Source organism: Cryptomeria japonica, chromosome 6, assembly GCF_030272615.1.
Source record: "Cryptomeria japonica chromosome 6, Sugi_1.0, whole genome shotgun sequence".
Taxonomy (NCBI): Eukaryota; Viridiplantae; Streptophyta; class Pinopsida; order Cupressales; family Cupressaceae; genus Cryptomeria; species Cryptomeria japonica.
The window spans coordinates 494,726,195-494,749,464 of NC_081410.1; the positions used below are offsets into that span (position 1 = coordinate 494,726,195).

Sequence of the window (23,270 nt, forward strand, 5' to 3'; positions counted from 1 at the left end):
TCATATGATTACAAGTTACATTATTGTAATCGCTTTAAGTTATTACAATATGTATTTAAATTTTAATTGCCACTAGGAAACATTAAAATTTAATCAAGTATAATCCGAACTGGCTATTTATTTTCAACACTCCCTCTTAGCTAGGTAGGATTATCATATTGTAATAACACATCATGGATCTTTTCATTATATCCATCTTGCATTGCCCATAGAGGATGGATCCACCTTGCATTGCCCGCAGAGGGTGGAGGAGGTCTTTCACCTCAACCTTCTCCCTGAGAAGGATCCAATGTCACCTTGCATTGCCCACAGAGGGTGACTCTACCTTGCATTGCCCGAAAAGGGTGGAAGATACAATTTAGTGCATCACTGGGACTAAGACTCCCTCTCAGCCAAAGTTGTGTTCTCAACAACTCCAAGTCTCTCTCTGAAGTATTCAAACTTCACACGAGCTAGAGGCTTGGTGAGAACATCTACAATTTGCTCATCAGTGCTGACATATTTCAGTTGAATGGCACCTCTCTGTACCATATCACGAATAGAGTGATAATGAGTTTCCACATGTTTTGACCTGTCATGAAACATGGGATTAGCAGACATCTTAATACAACTCTGATTGTCACAATGAATGACAGTGGGTTCCCAAGGTTGTCCGAACAACCCAACAAGAAGCTTGCGAAGCCACACTGCTTCTCTTGACGCAATGTACTCATCTTCTGTAGTACTTAATGCAACTAAGGTCTGTTTCCTGCTGGCCCACGAGATAACAGCAGAACCCAAACTGAAACAAATTCCTGAAGTGCTCTTCCTATTGGTTACACTTCATGCCCAATCAGAATCAAAGTAGCCTTCCAAGGTGATGACAATGTTGATTGGATACTTCAACCTGTAGCCAACTGTGCCTCGCAAATATCTCAGAATGTGCTTGGCTGCAACAAGATGAACATGCTTCGGTTTGTTCATGAACTGGCTGAGGGCACTCACTGCAAAACAAATATCCGGTCTAATGTTAACTAGATACATCAAGGATCCAATCAGCTGTCAGTAATCTGATAGATCTGCAAAATCAGAGTTAGTTGCAGATAAACTTAATTTCTTCAAGTTAGTTTCCATAAGAGTCAACATAGGTTTGCAGTCCATCATTCCAAACCTTTTCAATATATCAATAGTATATTTTCCTTGACTAAGGATGATTTCATTAGATCTTCGCCATACTTCTAAACTTAGAAAGTAGAGCATTAGGCCTAGATCCTTCATTTCAAATTTTGTAGCTAATTCTTTCTTACATCTAATGATGAGACTATCTTCACCGGTTAGAAATAAATCATCCACATACAAAACCAGAATTAGCATTTTACCATCAAATACTTTAAAGTAAAGGTTAGAATCAACATCATTCTTACAAAATCCTAAACTAACCAAATACTTATCAATTCTTTCATACCAAGCTTGAGGAGCCTGCTTGAGGCCATAAAGAGCTTTCTTCAATCTGCACACATGAGATTCTTTATTATGAATCTCATGTCCTTCTGGTTGCTTAATATAGACTTCTTTCTCAATGACACCATTAAGGAAAGCAATCTTTACATCCATCTGATGTAACTTCCAAACCTTAGTTGCAGCAATAGCTATAATAGTTCTAATAGAAGTATATCTAGCAACAGGTGCAAATGTTTCTCATAATCTATGCCTTCCTTTTGAGAAAAACCACGAGCTACAAATCTAGCTTTATATTTCTCAATACTTCCATCAGCAATATGTTTAATTTTAAACAACCATTTAGAGGATACAACAGACTTACCTTTAGGTCTAGGCACAATATCCCAGACATCATTCTTGATGATGGATTGATATTCTTCATCCATGGCTAACTTCCACGCTTGTTGGTTCATGGCTTCTTCTTCTACATTTGATGGTTCGGTCTCAATAATGTTGCACATCATTTCCACATAGTTGGAGAGCTTCTGAGGTCTCTTGCTTTCTCTGAATGTTCCTTGGGGAGTTGCAAACTTTTCGGCTTCTTGGATGGTGTTCCTAACCCAAAGTGGTCTCTTCTTACTAACTGCAATGTCTCTGGGTCCATCAATTGGACCCAGAGGCTCAGAAGGATCAGAAGGCTCAATAGACTCCCTCTGAATCTCAAGGTTGGTATCAACATCCATATCTTGATTTCCATTAAGTTCTTTATCATCAACCAAGGAACCTTTAGATTTCTTAAGAGCAATATTTTCTTCAAAAGTTACATCTCTACTTACCTCAATGTACCTTTGTCTTGGGTTGTGGACTCGGAATGCTTTGGAAGATTCACTGTATCCAACAAGGATGCCCTTCTTTCCGGATGGCTCTAGCTTAGTTATCTTTTCCTTTGGTACATGAACATAGACAGGGCTTCTGAAGATCCTTAGGTGGTTGATATCAGGTTTGACTCCGGTGAAGGCTTCTTCAGGAGTCATGTTCTTCAACACTCGATGAGGGCATCTATTCTGAATATATACTACAATCTTAGATGCCTCAACCCACAAGAAGGTTTGTAGATCCTGATCATGAATCATAGCTTTTGTTGTTTCAACAATGGATCTATTCTTCCTTTCAGCCACCCCATTTTGCTTAGGATTGTAGGGAACACAAAACTCCCTCTTAATTATTGTCTCTACACAAAATTCATGAAAGCTACTTGAGTTGTATTCACCTCGATTATCAAATCTTAACATTTTAATTCTTTTTCCAGATAGATTTTCAACTAGAGCCTTAAATTCTTTGAACCTACTTAATACTTCATTAGATTCTTTAGTTTTCAGAAAGTAAATCCAAATCTTTCTAGAGAAATCATCTATGAATATAACATAGTATAGGAAGCCACTAGGTGAAGCAACAGACATAGGTCCACATAAATCAGAATGAACAAGTGCTGATTTTTCTTTAGCTCTACTTTCACTTTTATAAAATGGACTTTTAGTGTTCTTACCTAAAGCACATCCTTTGCAAGTATCATCATGAAATTGACTAAGTTTAGGCATACCTTTGACCATCTTCTCAAGTGAGGGAAGTGCTTGGAAGTGTAAATGACCAAGCCTCCTGTGCCATTGTTCGCTGATCTTAGGAGCCTCATGAATGAGAGCTTGAACAGGTTTGGTTGAAAGCTTGTATAAGCTATCATATCTATTACCAATGACACGAGCAGATTTAAAACTAGATTTCTTAGGCCACACAAGTACTCTACCCTCAGAAAATGCTAATTGATAACCCTTATCTTCTAGTGCAGAAATGGAGATAAGATTCCTTTTAATTCCAGGCACAAATAAAATATCACTGAGATGTAGCGAGATACCAGAATCTAAATTTAATGAAGTAGTACCGAAACCTCTTACCGAATATCGAGCATCATCACCAATTACCACATGAAGATTGGATTCTTTCTCTATCAAGTCTGAAAGATGCTCTTGGTAGCCTGTGATGTGTCTAGATGGGCAGCTGTCGATCAACCATGTGTTGCAGTCAGTCGGTACATTGCTTGACAAGGCAGAGATGAAGAGGAAGTCTTCATTGTTCTTATGTTCTGCAACTTCATTGAGATTCGCTTCTCCTTGCTTGAGCTGATTTTGATATTCCTTCGCATAGCGACCAAACTTGTCACATCTGAAGAAATGAATGCGTGAGAGATCTTTTGGCTTCTTCCTTGAATCATGACTTGCTAAAGGTCTGAAATCTCTATTCCTCTTGAAGTTGCCCTTCTACCAATTTCCACCTTTCTTCTTGACGGATTAGGCAGCAAGCATGTGATGATCTCCTCCATGAGAGTTCCTAATTGCCCCCTTAGCAGCCAGCCTAGATTCTTCTTGGATGCAATCTCCCCTCAATCATTCAAACTTGGGAAGCTCAATCCTCACACTGATTCCTTGAATGAATGGTTCTCAAGTTGAGGAAGAACATTGAGGGCAGTCAAGGTAAGATAGCTGTCTTCAACTTCCTTCCCTACTGCTGAAAGTTGATCCTTTAAATCAGTCATTCTCATGAAGTAAGAAGTGATAGATTCCCCTTTCTCCAATTGGATGTGGGAGAGTCGATTCCTCAAGGCAATAATGCGGCTAGTGTGTGTTGTTGACTTCATACATCTTCTCCAATGTGATGAACATCTCTCTAGCGGACTTCATCTTGGAGATAGATGACACAATATGGTCTTTGACAGAATCAACGATCAACCTTTGAGCTTGAAAGTCCTTCTTCTTCCATTCTTCCTTTTCTTTTTCATCAGTAGGTTCTTCAGCATCCTTGCTAACGTACTCAGCAAGATCATTCAAGGCCATCATCATACGAACTTTCCAAGAGGTGTAATTCACAGAACCTTCCAACATGTCTTCAGCCCTAAGAGAAGAAGCCATGTAGTCTAAGCTTTGAACAGTAGGTTAGACTGAAAGACAATAAAAGATTGACAAATCTACTCACAACTATTTACGAACCAAGCTCTGATACCATGTTAATTTTAGTAATCAGACTGAAGGTAAATAACTGAAACTGAAAATGCAACACATAACAGTACAAAACAACACAAGAACAACACAGCAGTACCCTCGGAAAACCTCCCTCTTGGAGGAAAAACCCAACAACAAGATTCAGATTAGATTATATTAATGTCAAGGGATAGCCAAGTACAAATTCGCCCACTTAGGGCATGAACAAACTGACTTATCTGAATCTTGCATTCTGATCAGAATTTGACTTGTCCTTTAATCTGATGGTAATCGCCACCCTTGACTGGATTCACTCAGCTAGAATGAATTTGCTATTCTCCATAGTGAGTTCACTGACCTCAGAGTATAATGGCAGGCCTTCAATGTATATTTGCTGAGTCTTGGAAGAATTCATTGTGTCTTGAATTGCTTGCAGATCAGATCGCTGAATTGGATGAATGCATGAATGGTGTATAGGATGGATTACATCGCCCTGTTTATATAGGAGATACAAGTAACTTATTTGCCTTAGTCGGCTATAATGAACTTGGCGCCAAAATACAATAAATTCGAATTCTATTTACAAGTTACATGAATAGGTCTTGACCTATCATGTCATCACAAGTTACATGTTGCATTTGCCTTAGCATGTTACACCCAAATAGGACCAGTCTTGTATGATTACAAGTTACATTATTGTAATCACTTTAAGTTATTACAATATGTATTTAAATTTTAATTGCCGCTAGGTAACATTAAAATTTAATCAAGTATAATCCGAACTGGCTATTTATTTTCAACATAAATGGGCAATTTCTCAATATAAAATTCTGAAGAGTCCTAATTCGAAATCCAAGCCCTAGCAAGAATCAGCTGTGGAAAACAATTTGTATCAAGCAAGTTTGGCCAAATGGAATAACTTTTGTTTTTAACTCAAATTCAGCTGAACAAGAGATCCTATCAAAGCCCCTCATGATGTCATGCATGTGAGAATTGCAAAATAGCTTTGGCCATTAATGTTTCTCTTCTCCAAATTTGGATGGCTCACATCAGATTTCCTAAAAGCCTCATTTAGCCTTGGAGAGTCCGAAAGGCACTGACAAATGGAAAAGGGAGTGGAGAGTTGGTTTCTCCATAATCTCTTTGAGGCTTGGATAAAATGAATAATTATTGAAGACCTTCCTCAGAATAGAACTAAGGCTGCACTCATAATATTTGTTTCACGTTGTAAATCATTAGGGCTTTCATTCTTATGATTCTGTTCAAATCCTCATGAGACATGTTGCATGTTAAAATGTTAAATTGGGTATATTACAACATCAAATTTTGGGTGTGGTGTACCACAACAAATGAGGCCATGTTCAAGTCTTAGGCAAATATGATAGAAGAGATGCCCCTTGATGATGCAAGACCATCTAGGAGCTTGGGTAATCGCATTGCCAAAATTGTTAATATTATTTCAATAATGTTATGGTTTGTTCTAATCCTAGTATCCTAAGTGTGAAGGTTGACTCCATCTTAAAATTTGGCATCTGGAGTTCATTTGGCATTCTTCACAAACCATTCATGTTCAAATTCACAACCAAGGATGAAAACACTCTTGGACTTCATTGTTGGAATTGTGAACGAAAACTATCATTTCCTTCTAGGGCATCCTCACGCAAGGGTTGCATTGAAGCTGAATTTGGGCAATTTCAGTCAAAACTTCATCGTTTGGGCATTAAGGATTTGCAAGCAAATGGCTTGATATTGTCAAGTGCGGTTCAACACTGCATTTTCCAGAATTTTCTACACTCGTGGGGGCTGATCCATCACCTATTATAGGTACGTCAGGGCAAGTTCTGTACCATTTGAGGGAGTGGTCATATAGATTTAGGGTATCTTTGGATAGTGATCAGCATTTCTTTGTTACTGGATCTGGGCACCAGCATTGAGGAGGTACTATTTACAGCCATACAGCAGTGTTTTCGGGTCAGAATCGCTGTGCCTAGTGTTTTCTGTGGCTCTGTGCCTAATGATATTTACCAGCGCCACAATATACAAGGGTTTCAAGACTGCTGTCACCAGTTTGTCAGGAAGACTGCAGACTACCGTGAGGCTGATTACAGAAGAAACAGGTTGGGGTTTGTGCATTTCAAGTCTGGTTGCAGGGTTTTGCAAAATCAGAAATTTCATGACTATCTGAAGTTGATGGCAGACCTGCCAGCATCAGAAATTGAGGGTAAAATCTACAACAAAGATCCATCCCTGCACTACAGCAGGATCTGGATACTGCACTCAGCCATTCATCATTTCAGGGGTCAGACCATACATCACAGCAACCTCCATAAGTGGCCAACATCTGTTCTGCAGTTAATACTCGGTAAGTTTGATATTCATCACATTTAATTCTGAGATTTGTATGCTTCAGCACCTAGAGTTTGTAAATCAGCCCTTATTTTGATGTAATGCAATTCAGATCTAGATTGTTTGAGGAAGTGGAGTACTTGTTTTTCAATTTCCAGCTACTGTTATTTTTGCTTTGCTGCCAAATATCAGAAAAATATGAAAAATCATATATTACCAGACTTTTAGATCCGGGACATTACACACTTATTAGGTCACTCCTGTAGAGGGGATTTACTTTGGAAGGAGAACCTTGCATGCTTGGTCTTCTTCATGTTGACTAAGTGGAAATTACATTTAACCCCTTGACTTTGCAATTAATCCTTGTTGAATGGCACCATATTGGGAAAGAGTTACCATTGGGAGGAGATACAAGTTACTCCCTGACTTGAATACTTGACCACCTTGGAAAATGGTGCCACGTGAGGAGAGAGAAGCATTTGGGATTTCACATTAACCTCATAACTAGAATCTTCTAGTTGTGTGCAACATTTAGAAGACTAGATAAAAGGAGGGGAGTTTGTTGACTTCCTTCTTGTTTCTTGCAGGTTGAAGGTAGAAGAAGACTTGACAACGTCATGTTGCAAACTTCAGAGCTCAAGGGTGAAGATATTGTCTTTTGCAGGAGCTAATTTCAGTTTTAGTGTCACTAGAATTAGCATAGATGCTCCAAAAGTGTTATATTTATGTCATGTGTCACTTGATGAGATGGTTTGAAATCTGTTTTGTAAGCAGAGATGCTGTCAATCGTCCCCATGAAACTTGGACATAACCTTATTCTCATAATGTACTGAAATCAGCAATTTTCTTCATGTTTGGTGTTCACAATTTGTCTATGAAACCACCGAGTCAAGAGCAATTGATTTCTTATTTGTTTCTGTTTTAATCAGTAATTTTGAGTTTTGAAAGGGCAATTATGGTCTGCTACAAGTCAGTAAAGATGGATATTAAGAGTCTCCAAGAACAACTACAAGATTTCAGCATTGCAAAGGTCTTGATTGGGTGTCTAGTTAGCTGCATTTTCTGTCTAGGCTAAGACATCTTGTGTGAGTCTGCAAATTCAGTTTTCTGTGTGTTTTAGTACCCTTGTTAACCCTATTGAAGAGTGATGTGAGGTTTTGCTGCAAGAAAAAGGTCGCGATTTAGTTGGCTTTCCACCCTTGGTTGCATCACTTGGTCAAGGGATCTAAACCAAATGGCACCCAGCAAGGGAATTTTGCAGACTAAAAACACTTTCATCAAATTTTCAATCTCAGAACCTTGCAGCCATTCAAATTCCCGAAACTGGCTTCAAGTGGAAAACCTCTTGACAGTGACATAATGAAACTAAACTTTAAGGCCTATTTTGGAGGAAGGAATATCTGCAGAAATGTAGATATATTTAATCCAAAAGAATTGTGTTTGTCAAGCATTCAAGTTTTGTGCTGTAAATGAACACGACACTCTTAGTACTGCTTTTGCTCAAGCAAGCTAATCTGGAGAGTTCTGATGGTATATGGTGCATAAGGGTAAAATTAAAGGGTTGAGCTAAACATCATAAAGCATTGAAATAGGAACTTGTAAATTGAAAAAAATTAAAAATTAATTTCATCAAGGAATGTTCAGTAGCATTTCATCATGCATTGGAAAGCAGATTACAAATTAAATACATTTTCTTCTTAGTCCTACATCTATAATATAACCGCTGAATGCAAGCGGACATACACATAGATCATACATCTCTGAACTGACATCGAATTAGATATTACAGACCCTCTTGGCTGCTACACAAAGGTGAGACAATTGGAATCTTAAGTTTTGAAAAAATAAGTTGAATCCTTCTGTAAATAGGTGCAATCCCTGGAGAAACGGGATTCCCTGACCTCTAGGGACTGGTGTGTATCCTTCCCTATTAAATTTCTTAGCATGTGAGCTCTGAAATCAAGCATCCTGAAACAATCTAGCATTTGATAGATGGCAAAATAAGAAGCAAACTTGTGCAATGGATTTTGGAGTAACAGTAATGATGGACAATCTAAGAGTATGACCCAGTTTCTAATTTCCCCACCAAAATAAGCAACATATAACTCTAACAACATGTGGCCAAACTGTGATGTACTGTCGTATTTCGCCCATTTTTACATTTCTTAAGAATGTAGTGAAAGAAAATTCCACCCAGAATGGGTTGCAGGCAGCCCATAACCTCGCACAAGATTTACCAAACAAAAAATTCTTAAGAAAACCCAACAAATAAAGTGATATATTAAGTAATCCAACAATTTATGGTATGAAATAAAACATCTGGCTATACAAAAAACACAAAAATGAAGAGTAATTATACTTGAGCAGCCAGTGACCACCTGATTATCCACTTGATACACTAAACACATTGCAAGAGCTGAAAAGAACGAATACTTATAATTTTGGAGAGGTGTTTCAGTTAAATTATTATTCCCTCATCATCGATTCATGCAATTAAGAAACTCGTGTCTTGAATAACAGGAAATTACTAATCCAATTATCCTTCACCATTAGTCAATAACTAAAATCCTCTGCACGATATATTGAGCCTTCTGGATGATAATGGAAATATATAAATGTTTATATTCCTAAATACTAACTAAATGCACAAGTACAATTCTTAAAGTAATCCAAATATGCAAACTGCTTACCTTTGTTTTTCCTAGGAGGCGTTTTCTGGGTTGCTCTAAAGAAATGCTATGTTTGTCCTTGATGATATTATGGAAACAGAAAGGCTTAACAGAGATAAGCCTAACCCCTGGTTTTTGGTTCAATTGAATGGCTGCAGAAGAAATACAAAAGGGCATTGAGAAAATTCGAATATTATTCCAAGTTCAAAAGTGTAATAATATGCAACCAACCTGAATTTGAAATAAGAATAGAGGGCCTCCCAGCGAATGTACAAGAGGATGCCAACATTTTTCCTACTAGAAAAAATGTTTTTGCTCCAGTTTTTCTGCAGCAAATGAGATAAGGTGTTCTGAGCCATATTTTAGTTTATAGTCCATCTTTAAACTTGATTTTTAAATTAATTATTCCCCCGTCCCTTCTGTGCATCGTTGCTCTAATTTATAAGCCATTTTTTTAAGGTTAAGAATTTCTCTATTAGCTATTATGGATATATATTTTAAAGTTACGGAATACAAAGAATAAAAGGGGAAAATTTATTAATAATTACCTTAGCCATCAAAATAGATACATGGGATTAGAAGCTTTCACCTTCAAACCAACTCAATGTTCACATTCGAAAAGAGTTTTGAGAAGTGTTTATTGTTATGGGAGCATGTTTCTTTTGAGGTGCATAAATATTTATTATATAAGGATATGAGTTGAAAAAAATAATAATGGGAAATAATTTTTCCATGTTAATATATGGATATTTTTGTTCTTAGTTAAAAATTGTGATAAGGTAAGAAAGAGTGAAATATATTATTTGTAAATTTCTAAAAATTGAGAAGTTGTGTTGTTAAAAATATAGAGAATGTTGATTTGATTTGAAAGTAGATTTATTCTAATGAAGATAGTTTTCTTGATTAAAGAATATTTAATATAAAATAAATTTACTAATATAAAATGATGTTTTTTTATGGTTTGAAAATTTAAGTTTTTTTGTTAATCAAATTGTGTAGATATAGAAATTAAAGCAAAGAAAGTATGGAAAGAAAAAGTTGAAAGTAAAAAGGGGATTAGAGAGAGATGTCTTTGAGATGGGAACCTAAAATCTAAAGATTGTGAAAATTATTGTGTAATATAAGTTATGGATTTGTTGTGATCTCCTTTGTCTCTTTCTATTTCTCTCATTCAACCCTTTATCCTTCCTGTAAGAAAATTTTTAAAATCGATTTCCTTTTATTCTCTTAAAGACCAAAAAAAAGTAAACTATCACATTTTTAACTCATAGATTTGAATCAAATCCCAACCTTCTTCCTCATTTGCATCATTCATCATGATCCTTATTACCTCCTTGTACCTTCATCACAACACACAACACAATGTGCTTAGTTTACCCACTGGGTTTTTATTTTATGAATATAGAATCTAACTAAGAAATCTCACACTTTTTCACTAGATTTGTACACAACCCTACCTTGCAATAGCATCCATACACACAACTGCAATACCCAATTTTTGAAAAAAAATTTGATGTTGTCTAAATGTTCATCAAAGCTTCTCTTAGGCATTTTCAACCCATGTCCAAAGTTAGATATTGTGTATGTAGGTGTGCATGTTTTATTTTTGCATTTATTGTATATCATCTTTCAGGTTGCACTTTACATTCCTAACTCATATAATTTATGATATAAATCAATTTACTTGAGTTTCAAAACTCTTGTTTCAAAATTTTTGTAATAATTTAATTTATTTGGTAGTAAGTACAAAAAAAGGAGTCTTAGCTATCTCCTATGATTAAATACGTGGGTGAGGGAGTGAAGAAAGAGGCAAATGAGTACTCATTTTTTGTTCTTTCATCCTAAAAGCATTCATATGTTCCAATATTTATTAATATGATTGTACAAGAATGCATGTATGATGTCATCTCAAAGTGGAATCTTAAGTGATTGCATAATAGAATGATATTTCATTAGTCTCGTATTAATGGTTTGTTCCATCTAATTATATATCATGGTGAATTAGTTTAGGTATATGTTAAAGAGCACTCAAATATATTGAGGGGCGTGAATCAATATATTAATAAATTTTTTCTTCTTAAAACTTGATCGAATATATTAGCATAACTTTATGAAGATTACTCAACACATATGCAAGTGTAATGGTGTGGAAATTAGGAATTAAGGTTTCACCAAGTAAATCCACTAAATAACCCAATTAACACCACTACATTGAAAGAGGATTGAACCCAATAAATCTAGGCTCAATCCTAATGGGGGAAGGAATGATATTTTGATTGAATTCAATTGGTTGGGGTTGATTATCCTCTTTCTTAGTTGAATTTGGAATGTAGTTATGAAACTAGGCCAAAATGAGGGATAATTGAAGTAATCTGACAAATACAGAATACTGCAAATGTCCCACGGAGCCACAAACTGAGATCTAGGCAAAAAAATAGATTTGGAACATGTTCCCAAAAGTATGGTCTGATTTTTTGGGACCAAGTAGCACAGATCCACCCTAGTCCTCTAGATTTTTCATTGTCAAAAGTTGAACTTGTTCATCATTATAGACACTGTCGGAATTCCCAAGTACAACTCCTGCACCTATTTCCTACACGCTGAAAGAGAGGTAAAGATGTTTGGGAATAGGGGCTTGCCTAAGTCAAACCTCGATTTAGGAATTAACCTTGAATGAAACAATGCAATACTAAAATAAATGTTAAGGAGATATACCTCAGATCTGCAATTGTTGATGATGATGCAATGCTGTTTTAATGTTGGAATGTAATGGCATGAGAAAAACATGAACATGAAAAACCCTAATTACACACACATGCTTGCATTCAAAGATTGATGCAACTTTGCTCCACAATGCTTGAAAGATGAATATGCACCCTTGAATCTCTAAAGATGCTTAATAATGAATGTTTAACAAATGCATGAATAACTTAGGGATGGATTCTTAGATCTAAAATGAATTGATAGGAAATTTTTATATAAGATTCCCTAGGTAAATTACCGATTAGGCTGACCTCCAACGGTCATGTGTAGCCTGGGGGACTAGAAACCATCGGAGAGGTAAAGAATCAACTCCATTTCAAATCGGGGCATGTTTGAGGGGGGTCCTCCAGCAAACAAGACCACTATAAAGAGAAATGGGGGAAGGACCTCCAAGATGAGACCCACCAAGTGTTGTTCATGACATCAAAGTTGGAAAATAGGGTCAAACCAGACCTAGAGAGGGGATGAGGATAGGACACACTAAAGTAGGAGCACAAACATGAGGTGTAAATTGGACCAGTTACAATTTATGACGCTGCATCAAGATTCAACAAATAGAAACACCAAAAACACAAAGTTTACGTGGAAATCCTAATAGAAAAAACCATGACAATAAATGTTTATATATAAATATCTTCTTTTACAATGTTTGTAGGCACCAACCTACTAGAGGCATCAACCCCTAATTCAATTTGTAAGCACCAACCCACTAGAAGCACCAACTCCCAATATGAGGAACCAACCTCACCAATATTAATTTCCACCTTGACAATGTTGCTATCTCAATGGATGATGGATCCACAATTCAACATAACTCTCTTCCTAATTTTGCTCAAAAATTTGTTCTCAAATCCTCCCAACTCTCTTCATAAATCTAATATAAAGTTCTTCTTATATACATATCTTTTTTATTACTACACACTTATATAACACATCAAACAATGAATTGCATCTCCCTTTTATATCTTTCATATAACCTTTCATAGAAATGTTGTTGACTTTTTAATGTGAAGACCATACTTATCTTATTTAAAGTAATCTCTATTTTAAACTTTTTACAACTGCACCTCATCACTTATTAATCGCATGGACTTCAAACATAGAATCATTCACTACGTTTAAGTGACAGTTCATTGCTTTAACTTTAATCATTTTTATGCTTGTTTGTTAATGACTCTTTAACAAACCGATCATTTCTCATAATGGAAGATCGCTGACTTTGCATATGGATCGTTTGCTCCATTAACATATCATCCCCAAAACAAACTTCTTTATGATCTATGACTTTGTTTTTATCATAATCGAAGGATTCTAATTTAGATTCATGAAATGGCTTTACTATCATAGTCGTTTTCCTTGAATCGGCTGTCTCAATAGACCATAGACTGCACATAATAAAATCAACCATCACTAATCAAGTCGTTGTCCATTATCAAACAAATATAAACCTGTAGGAGATTGTTGCTTATTAGTTTAATTGTTGTTTGTTTGTTTTCATCTTTTAAACAATTCACACCAATTCATCTTGTAATCGCATCTTTTATCTTTGTTTTATAAACTGCTGCTTATGTTTGGATTATATGCTTCTTAATGATATACATATCCCTGCCTTCTTTACTCAATACATATCCCTGCATCTATTATAAGATCGAGCTATGTAGACTGTTGTTAGCTCTGACTTCATCGCTGCTTCATCATTTTTTAATTACACATTTTCACCAAGTCAATCATCGCCTATAATGAATTCAATAGATCAACATTAAATTGTAACGGCTCTGCATTGTAACGTTGCATGTCAGTGAAGCCCAATCATTCGGGCCTGCATGTAACTTGAAGAATATGATTTCAAAACCGTTGCTTATCCCAGCTTCTGTGATGGTTAATAGAGATATAGCTGAGTGTTGCTGTGTATTGTATGTATGTAATTTTAATAAAAGAGTTGCCCCCTGCTTGAAGAGTGGATGTAGTTCAGATTGGACGAATCACTATAATTTTCTTGTCTCTTTCTGTGCATGTTGTCTGGTTTTTATTTCATTTTATTTTTTTGTTGTGTTCTTTATAACTCAACAATTGGTATCAGAGCTGGGACAGCTTGATTTGATTTTCTGCAAATCAGTAAAGTTCTTTCGGAGCCATGGATGAGGCAGATAAATGGAAGATCGAAAAGTTTGCAGGTCAAAATTTTGGGTTATGGAAATTGCAGATGGAGTCACTGCTTATTAAGCAAGATCTCTCGCCCGCATTGCAAGGAAAGGTGAAAGGGCAAGGCAAATTGTCAGATGAAGAGTGGGAAAAGCTCGATCAGAAAGCAAGAGCAACAATTTTTCTATCACTCTCAAACAATGTATTGTTTAATGTTTCAGCATAGAAAACAACAAAGGAGTTGTGGGATAAGTTATCCTCATGTTGTACGAGATTGCTTCAGCATCGAACAAGATTTTTATCATGAAAAAGTTATACAATTTGAAGATGAAAGAAGGCGGAGTTATGTCGAATCACCTCAATGAGTTCAATACTCTAGCTTCTCAATTGGTTTCAGTAGAAATCACATTAGATGATGAAATGAAAGCTATTTTGCTGCTATGTTCCTTACCAAATAGCTGGGAAGGGGTGGTAATGGCAGTTAGCACTTCGGTGGCTGCCAAAACTAAATTGAATTTTGATGAAGTTGCTGCTACACTTCTCAGCGAAGACATGCGAAGGAAGAATCAAGAATCTTCCTTTGGTGATGCACTCACTGCTATGAGTACAAGCAATAGAGGTCGAAGTCGTGAACGAGGCCAACATAACAACAATGGAAGGTCAAAATCTGCACATCATTCAAAGTCTAGAGGCAGAAATGGCACCTGTTGGTTTTGTGGTAAACCAGGACACACCAAGAAGCAATGCTGGAATTATAAAAAGGCTCAAAATAAAGTGATAAATGATGGTGTCAATACTGCAGCTGCTAAAGATGATGGTGTGTTGGTTCTGGCAGCTGGTGACACAAATGCAAGTTCATGGGTTCTCGATTCTAGAGCCTCATTTCATGCTACTCCATGTTGGAGTGCTTTCACAAACTATCAAGTAGGTTCATTTGATAAAGTTTTTCTTGGGGATAACAAAGAATGTGATATTGTAGGAAAAGGTGATGTTTTATTGTCGTTGAAAAATGGTAAACAATGGATTTTAAAAGATGTTAGACACGTTCCTACACTTAAAAAAATTTGATTTCTGTTAGCCAGCTTTATGCTCAAGGCTGCAATGTTAATTCCTCATTGGATTCATGGAAAGTAACAAAAGGTGTGTTGGTTTTAGCAAAGGGGAAGAAATTAGGAAGTTTGTATGTTTTAGAGTGCAATAATGAAGTGGGAGTTGCTATGGCTATTACGGACAACAATGTTGAATGTAGACATCTAAAAATGGTCAACGCTTGTGGAGTCATACTTTAACATTTGCGCATTGCCTTATTTTAGGGTTCTTGTGTTGCATTAACATTTCTTCTATGTTGCGCACTTGGTCTTTATCATTTGCGAGCATCGAGTCCTTCTTCTGCATTCCTCATTTTTCTCGCTTTTGAATTAGGTCTTGTCAATAGCAATCTTCAGTCATGATTTTGGTCGATCTTATCCTGTCGCATCATGGTGCGTACTCATTTATCATCATTTTGGACATCGTCAATCCTAATCGATGATAGAATTAGGGTTTTGTCCTCGTGTCAGCCTTGTCATTTTGCGATCGATTCGTCATCGATCCTTGTCCTTGTCAGCCTTGTCATTTTGCGATCGATTTGCCATTGATCTTTGTCCTTGTCAATCTTGTCATTTTGCGATCGATTCGTCATCTATCCTTGTCCTTTTCAATCATGTCAATTTGGATCGATTAGTCATTGTTCCTCGTCAATTGGCGCCTATCAATTTGATCTCCTTGTCAATCTTGGTCAATTTGTCATTGATTTTTGTCAACCAGTCTCAATCATTTATCAACATTGGTCCTTTGTCAATCAAAATCATGATCGAACCTACATTAATTTCTCGTTGTATTGACCTAATTCCTTGTCCTCTTATTTCTAGGGTTTTATGATTTGTTCATTTAATCATTTTCTTCTTCTTGGTGGGTTAAATAAATCAATTTATTTAGTCCTAGGTCTCTTTCATGAATTAATTAATGGATGAAAACCTATTAATTAATTCACCTAATTTCTATTTCTCCTATTTTCTTCAATTTCTCTAATTTTTCCCCCTAATTTAATTCCCTCATTTTCTCCTATGTTTATGCTTCCATTTGTTGCAATCATGGAGGCTATTTTCTCTCTTCCCTTTTGTCATGGAAATGGCATTTTAATCTTGTCATAATTTGTCATAATTTTTGTTAATCAATCTTGCATGTCAATCTTGTCATAATTTGTGCATAATTTGTCATTCTTGATTTGAATTTCCTTTCAAATCTCTTCATGTTAATCTTGTCCTCTCTCCAATTTGTCTATTAATTGGATGATTTTCTTCAATGAATCAATCAACCACGCTTCTAGTATCCTTATGCTACAATTTTCATCTTGTCAATCTTGCTTGCTTTCATACTTGCATTTTGCACTTGTAGGTGAGATCCACAAACAAAGTAATTTGAAGGAGAAAGAAGGACAATGGAGGAACAATGAAGGAGATACATGCGTTGGTTTGCATTTTATTTTAGTATTTCATCTTCATGCCTTTATTGAATGTTTTTAGGATTTCTTATCATTGCAATCTAGTTTTTGTGGTTGAGCTAGTTTAATATTGCTTTGATGCATTCCATTTTCCTAGTTACACTGAACTTTGGCACAAGAGGCTCGGTCATATAAGTAAGAAGGGTCTTGAAGTTATGCTTCGACTAGCTCAACTTCCGGGTCTTAAATCAATCGATTTGGTTTTATGTGAACACTGCCTTTATGGCAAACAAAATCGAACCAGCTTTGTGCGGATGGGTCATGAGAAGAAATCTTCTCCCTTAGAGCTTGTGCATTCCGATGTTTTCGGTCCTACAGAGGTAACTTCTATCAGTGGTGCAAACTATTTTGTTACATTTCTTGATGATTTCACTCGAAAAGTGTGGATTTATATGTTGCATAAAAAATCAAAAGTGTTTTCCAAATTTAAAATTTTTAAAGCTATGGTTGAAAATCAGATTGGGAAGAAAATTAAATGTCTACTAACGGATAATGGTGGCGAGTTTTGCTCTTCAGAATTTGACAACTTTTGTGCAGATAATGGTATTCGAAGGATTAAAACAGTCCCCTTCACACCTCAGGAAAATGGTGCAGATGAGAGGTTGAATCAGACTATTTTGGAAAGAGCTCGTTGTATGCTCTCAAATGCAAATTTGGGGAAATAATTTTGGGCAGAGGCATGTAATACAGTGATTTATCTAATCAACCGTGCTCTTCATCTCGTCTTGATTTTGGCATTCCGGAAGAGAGGTGGACTAGTAAAAGAATTTCTTTCAATCATTTGCGTGTTTTTGGTTGTGATGCTTATGTTCACATTCCCAAAGAGCAAAGAACGAAATTGGATTTCAAATCCAAAAGGTGTGTATTTCTGGGGTATGGTGAGCACCAATTTGGTTTTCATTTGTGGGATCCGGTTGCTCAAAAAGTTATATGCAGCAGGGATGTTATCTTTAATGAGAAGTCTTTCTCAAGTTTGCACAATCAGAATTCTACTTTTGCTAATTTTATTAAATTTGATTTGTTTGACAATGGCAATCATGTGCAAAGAGTTCCTCGGGTTACATTCCACCCATCCACTGCTATGCGACTTCCTTTCACTACTGTCCAAACTCAATCGTTGGACACAACCCAGCCCCAAATTCAGATTTTTACTCCCACGTCACAGTCTAATTCTCAACAGTCACAACATCTTGCCTCTGAATCAGTCATTGCCAATGACCAAAATACATCTACACAACTAGCTTTCACTCAAACTCGAACACAAGGGGCTTTGCAAGGTGAATATCCACAATATGGTGGAAATGAATTTGTTGGTGAAAATACAGAGGGTCTTGATGAAGTGCCCAACGAAGAAATTGGACAGAGTATTCAGCTACGAAGGTCTACAAGAGAACGGAAACATCCACGCAAATTCGATGATTATGGATTATTATTTTCATTGTGCTCTGAACAAATAGAGCCTCAAACGTTTAAACAAGCCTGCAATGATGTGAATTCAGTGCATTGGATGGACGCTATGAAGGATGAATTGGAGTCTTTACGAGTAAATGATACTTGGGATTTGGTAACTCCTCCATCAAATCAAAAAAATTTGAAAAATAAATGGGTCTACAGGCTGAAAGAAGAAGATGGAGGACGGAAACGATACAGGGCCAGATTGGTGGTGAAAGATTTTTCTCAACAAAAGGGCATTGATTTTACTGAAATTTTTTCTCCGGTTGTGAAAATGCAAACGATTCGGTTGGTTTTGGGTATGGCAGCTACATTGGATCTCGAGCTTGAGCAACTCGATGTTAAAACAACATTTCTTCATGGGGATATTGAGGAGGAATTATACATGGAGCAGCCTGACGGCTTTATTAAAAATGGTGAAGAGCACTTATGTTGCAGGTTGAAATGAAGTTTATATGGGCTCAAGCAAGCCCCGCAACAATGGTATCTAAAGTTTGATAGTTTTATGACTCGGCAAAATTTTATTCGCTATGAATCATATCCGTGTGTTTACTACAAGCGGCTTCCAACTGGTGAGTTTATCATTCTTTTGCTTTACGTTGATGATATGCTAGTTGTTGGAACTAGTGTCCAGATTGTCAGTGGATTAAAGAGGCATTTGGCTCTTCATTTTGCCATAAAAGATTTAGGGGCAGTGAAGAGGATTCTTGGGATGGATATAATCCGAAATAGAGAGAAACGGGAAATCAGATTGTCTCAAGAGAAATATATTTTAAAAGTTTTGGACAAGTTTAATATGTCAAATGCTAAGTCGGTTTCTACTCCATTGGCCGACCATTTCCGGTTGTCTTCTGAGATGTGTCCTTCAACTCTAGAAGAAGAGAATGACATGAATAATGTTCTGTATTCATCTGCAGTAGGCAGCCTTATGTATGCAATGGTTTGCACTCATCCGGATATTGCTCATGCAATGGGAGTTGTGAGCAGATTTCTGAGTAATCCGAGAAAAACTCATTGGCAAGCGATGCAATGGATTCTTCGGTACTTGAAAGGTACTTCTGATTATGTTTTACGGTTCAACGGTGAGAATACAAAACTTTATGGTTATGTTGATTTTGATATGGCTGGTGATTTAGATGAGAGGCACTCTACTACTGGTTAAGTATTTACTTTTGTCGGGGCAACTATCAGCTGGGCCTCTCATAAGCAACCCATAGTTGCTCTTTCCTCTACTGAGGTTGAATATGTGGCTCTCGCTGAGGGCACCAAGGAAATGATATGGCTACAGCGATTGTTTGGAGAGCTGGGGTATATGCAGTCTAATTCTACTTTGTTTTGTGATAGTAACAGCGCCATTCATTTGGCTAAAAATTCAGTTTTTCACAGTCGCACCAAGCACATCGAGATTCGGTATCACTTCATTCGTCATTGTCTTGAGGAAGGCAAGCTACATTTGGCAAAAATTGATACTAAAGCCAATCCGGCTGATATGTTAACAAAGGTTGTATCTCGGGAGAAGTTCGAATTCTGTAGAGCTTCTCTCGGTATTTTGACGACATAGCCATAAAGATCCAAGCGAGGGATATCTCTGTGCAGCTCTAATCGCAACTATGATGGGACTTCAAGTGGGAGATTGTAACGGCTCTGCATTGTAACATTGCATGTCAGTGAAGCCCAATCATTCGGGCCTGCATGTAACTAAAGAATATAATTCCAAAATTGTTGCTTATCCCAGCTGCTGTGATGGTTAATAGAGATATAGTTGAGTGTTGTTGTGTATTGCATGTATGTAATTTTAATAAAAGAGTTGCCCCCTGCTTGAAGAGTGGATGTAGTCCAGATTGGACAAACCACTATAATTTTCTTGTCTCTTTCTGTGCATGTTGTCTGGTTTTTATTTCATTTTATTTTTCTGCTGTGTTCTTTATAACTCAACAATACTCAACATAAATCATACATTAATCAACATATTAAGTCTTATAAAATATATCAATCAATAAATCAATCAACATTAAATCAAAATGTCACTCGAAACTTAATGTGTATGATTTAAACCATCTGAAATCAATAAACTTATATTATCCAATTTATCGACTGTTTCATCAATCACATCTCCTTCTTAAACAACTTATGCACAACTTCAATCGCTGCATCTCAAACATCGACTTTCATCGTTCTAATATAATCGTTGTCTTTTATGAATTTATTGTAATTGCCCCTCCTTTACAATTTGCTTTTTATTACTCAGAACATTGGCTTTGTTTGATAAACAATCATTTATATGAATTTATTTAAGAAGGAAGTCAATTGTCATAATTATGTATCGTTTGTTTCCTCAGTCGTTGCTCTTTAATAAGTTGACCTTGTTAACCAATTCGTTGTTCCTTTTACTTTATTTTATCTCATTAATCTGAAGTGATCTTTATTGCTTGACTAACTCGCTGCCTTGTGTTCTAATCAAGTTGCATCTATTGATAAATCATTGCTCAAATACGCTTGATAATTATTTCTCTTCCTTCAATGTTAGACATTTCTTACTAAATCTTATCGCTGCTATTTGTTGCCTTTTAATTTCCAACGCTGCCATTTGATCGCTGCATATTGGATCGACTTTTGACAATGGTTAGTTTGTTTTGCAAGCAGTCTTTAGTCATAATAAATTTCCTTAAACTTACGAATCTCTGCATGCTTTATAAGATCGACCACCTTTGATTGCTATGTATGATAGGATACTCAAAAGAATCGACCATCTTGTGTGAATTTTTATGTATATGTCTTCACATATATAATCAAGATATGTCAGTTCTAATGGTTGTTTGTCCCGGGCACAAACAAAATCAGCTAGCTTAATCATATGTCTTCAAACATCTTTATATTACTAGTTTTCATATCTTGCTCTTGCTCTTGCTCTTATTTAAGTTTACTATTGTGTCTCCTAATCAAACCAACATCTTCGTATTTTTGACATCAATGATAAACATTCTAACTTTGACATCAATGAAAACAATTCTAACATATGTAAGACATGGGTGATGTGGAAATCCAAGAAATGTAGAAGGGGATATCTTGTTCCATGGGGTTAATCCGATTGGTATATGAGGTGGTGGCACAATGACAAGTTAGTAGTAGATCTAGTTTATTGATGATAAGGTATGTCAAAGAAGATGTTAGATGTGGATGATTATGTAATGTCCCTACTAGTTAGAGATTACTGTCTTGCAAAACAGATTGTTAGAATACAACATATAAATATATATATAAACCATTTTTTAATTTGCAATCTATCTTTAATACTTAATTAACATGATCATAATTTTCATCTAATAAAAAGGATACGAATGTCATATGAAAGTATGTCCTTAGGCAGTCGTGAAGCTCGCCTTCTTGGAACCCCTTGGTTCCAAGCCCTTCAGGAAATCGAAGATGAGTTCGAATCCTATCTTGGGTGTAACCTCACACCCAAGCCATCCAAGGAAGACCCTTGTCTATTCCTTGCCTTGGGTGATGCCTCCATCATCCAAGTCCTCAGAAGGGACCGGTCAGATCCGTCTCTTCTTGATTGAGTTTAACCAACCAAGCCATACATATGCATATCAGTTTTCAGTATATATACTGCCCTAGGGATTATCATAATCTCTCTTTTAGATTAAGGGAGTTTCCCCCCTATAGCCTCCATCATGTAATCACGTTTATAATACATTTTTGCATTTAATTACTATTTTCCATTCCATAATCCACATTTACATATTCCTGATTTAACATGTATTCCCTAACATATATTCATAACAATGTTCATTAACCAAAATTCATATTTATTTATTACATATATTCCTAACTGTTCATTACATATATTTTCACATATCCATTAACATATGTTTACACATATTCCTAAAAACCATTCATTAATATATATATAAAAATACTCATTAACATATATATTAAATATGTATTAATTATATTTATTAACATATATATTAAATTATTCATTCATTAATATATATATTAATTACTTATATTTATTATCATATACATTAAATAAGCATTAATTATATTCATTAACGTATATAATAAAATGTCCATTATTTTTATTTATTAACATATATCATGAAGTATTCATTTTACTTCTGCAACCTACATATTATAATATTCATGACATAATTCTACAACATACATATTATAATATTCATGATATAATTTTGCAACCTACATATTATAACATTCATGACAAAATTCCGTAACTACGCATTATATATATTAATAATGACATAAACATTAAAACTACCAATATAATTATATACGTACATGTGGCGCCTCTGCTTTTTTCTTCCTATACTCTTTCTTCTGCCCACACACTCTCCTTCCTAACTCCTTTTTTATATATATTTTAATTTATTTATAGATCTTATTATAATGCAGAGCCGTGTTCGTAAAATATTATATTAATTATAATTATCACATTATTATCTTTATTTATATTATTATACTCTAACTAAGAACATTATCGGCTTCATGTATTAATCATACATATTAATTGTATCCTTATGCACACCACCAAACAAGGATGTGACTGCCCATAACTTAATAAAAATTCTGAGATAGTTCGTTCCATTCCCCTTCTTTTTCCTTTTTCCCCCACCCATGATGTCTCCCTTTAGTCTCCTCCACGTCTTTAGTGGGGAGTCGTGTCCATTAGAATGGATTTGGGAATGGCGGTGACTCCTTAAAAAGTCACCGCTTCCCAATATTTATTAGCGCTAAAGCTTATAATATTTGTTAATAGGTGTAAGTTAATAATGGTAAATTAACAATCAGTAAATATTATTGTATATGGTGAAAATGGATAACAATAATAACAATATTGAAAGGCTAAACGAATTCAACCACAAAACCCTAGCCTAACAACAACAA

General features: G+C 35.8%; 1 protein-coding gene across 5 annotated transcripts in view; it reads right to left on the bottom strand.

The window, feature by feature from the left end:
* LOC131052783 (protein BUNDLE SHEATH DEFECTIVE 2, chloroplastic) overlaps positions 1-9,870 on the bottom strand; it is a 155,717-nt gene extending 145,847 nt beyond the window's left edge. For 4 of the 5 annotated variants that reach the window (XR_009107517.2, XR_009358243.1, XM_057987408.2 and 1 more), the window contains exons 1-2: positions 9,695-9,866; positions 9,485-9,615 (exon numbers count right to left, since the gene is read on the bottom strand). Coding sequence is in view for 3 of the 5 variants with exons in the window: in XM_057987408.2 (XP_057843391.1) it covers positions 9,485-9,615; positions 9,695-9,752 (189 nt within the window). In the remaining 2 variants the exon portion in view is untranslated. Of the gene's footprint in view, positions 1-9,484; positions 9,616-9,694 lie in introns of all 5 variants that reach the window. The other variant, XM_057987407.2, reaches the window with a different exon arrangement.
* Between the last annotated feature and the right edge of the window lie 13,400 nt (positions 9,871-23,270).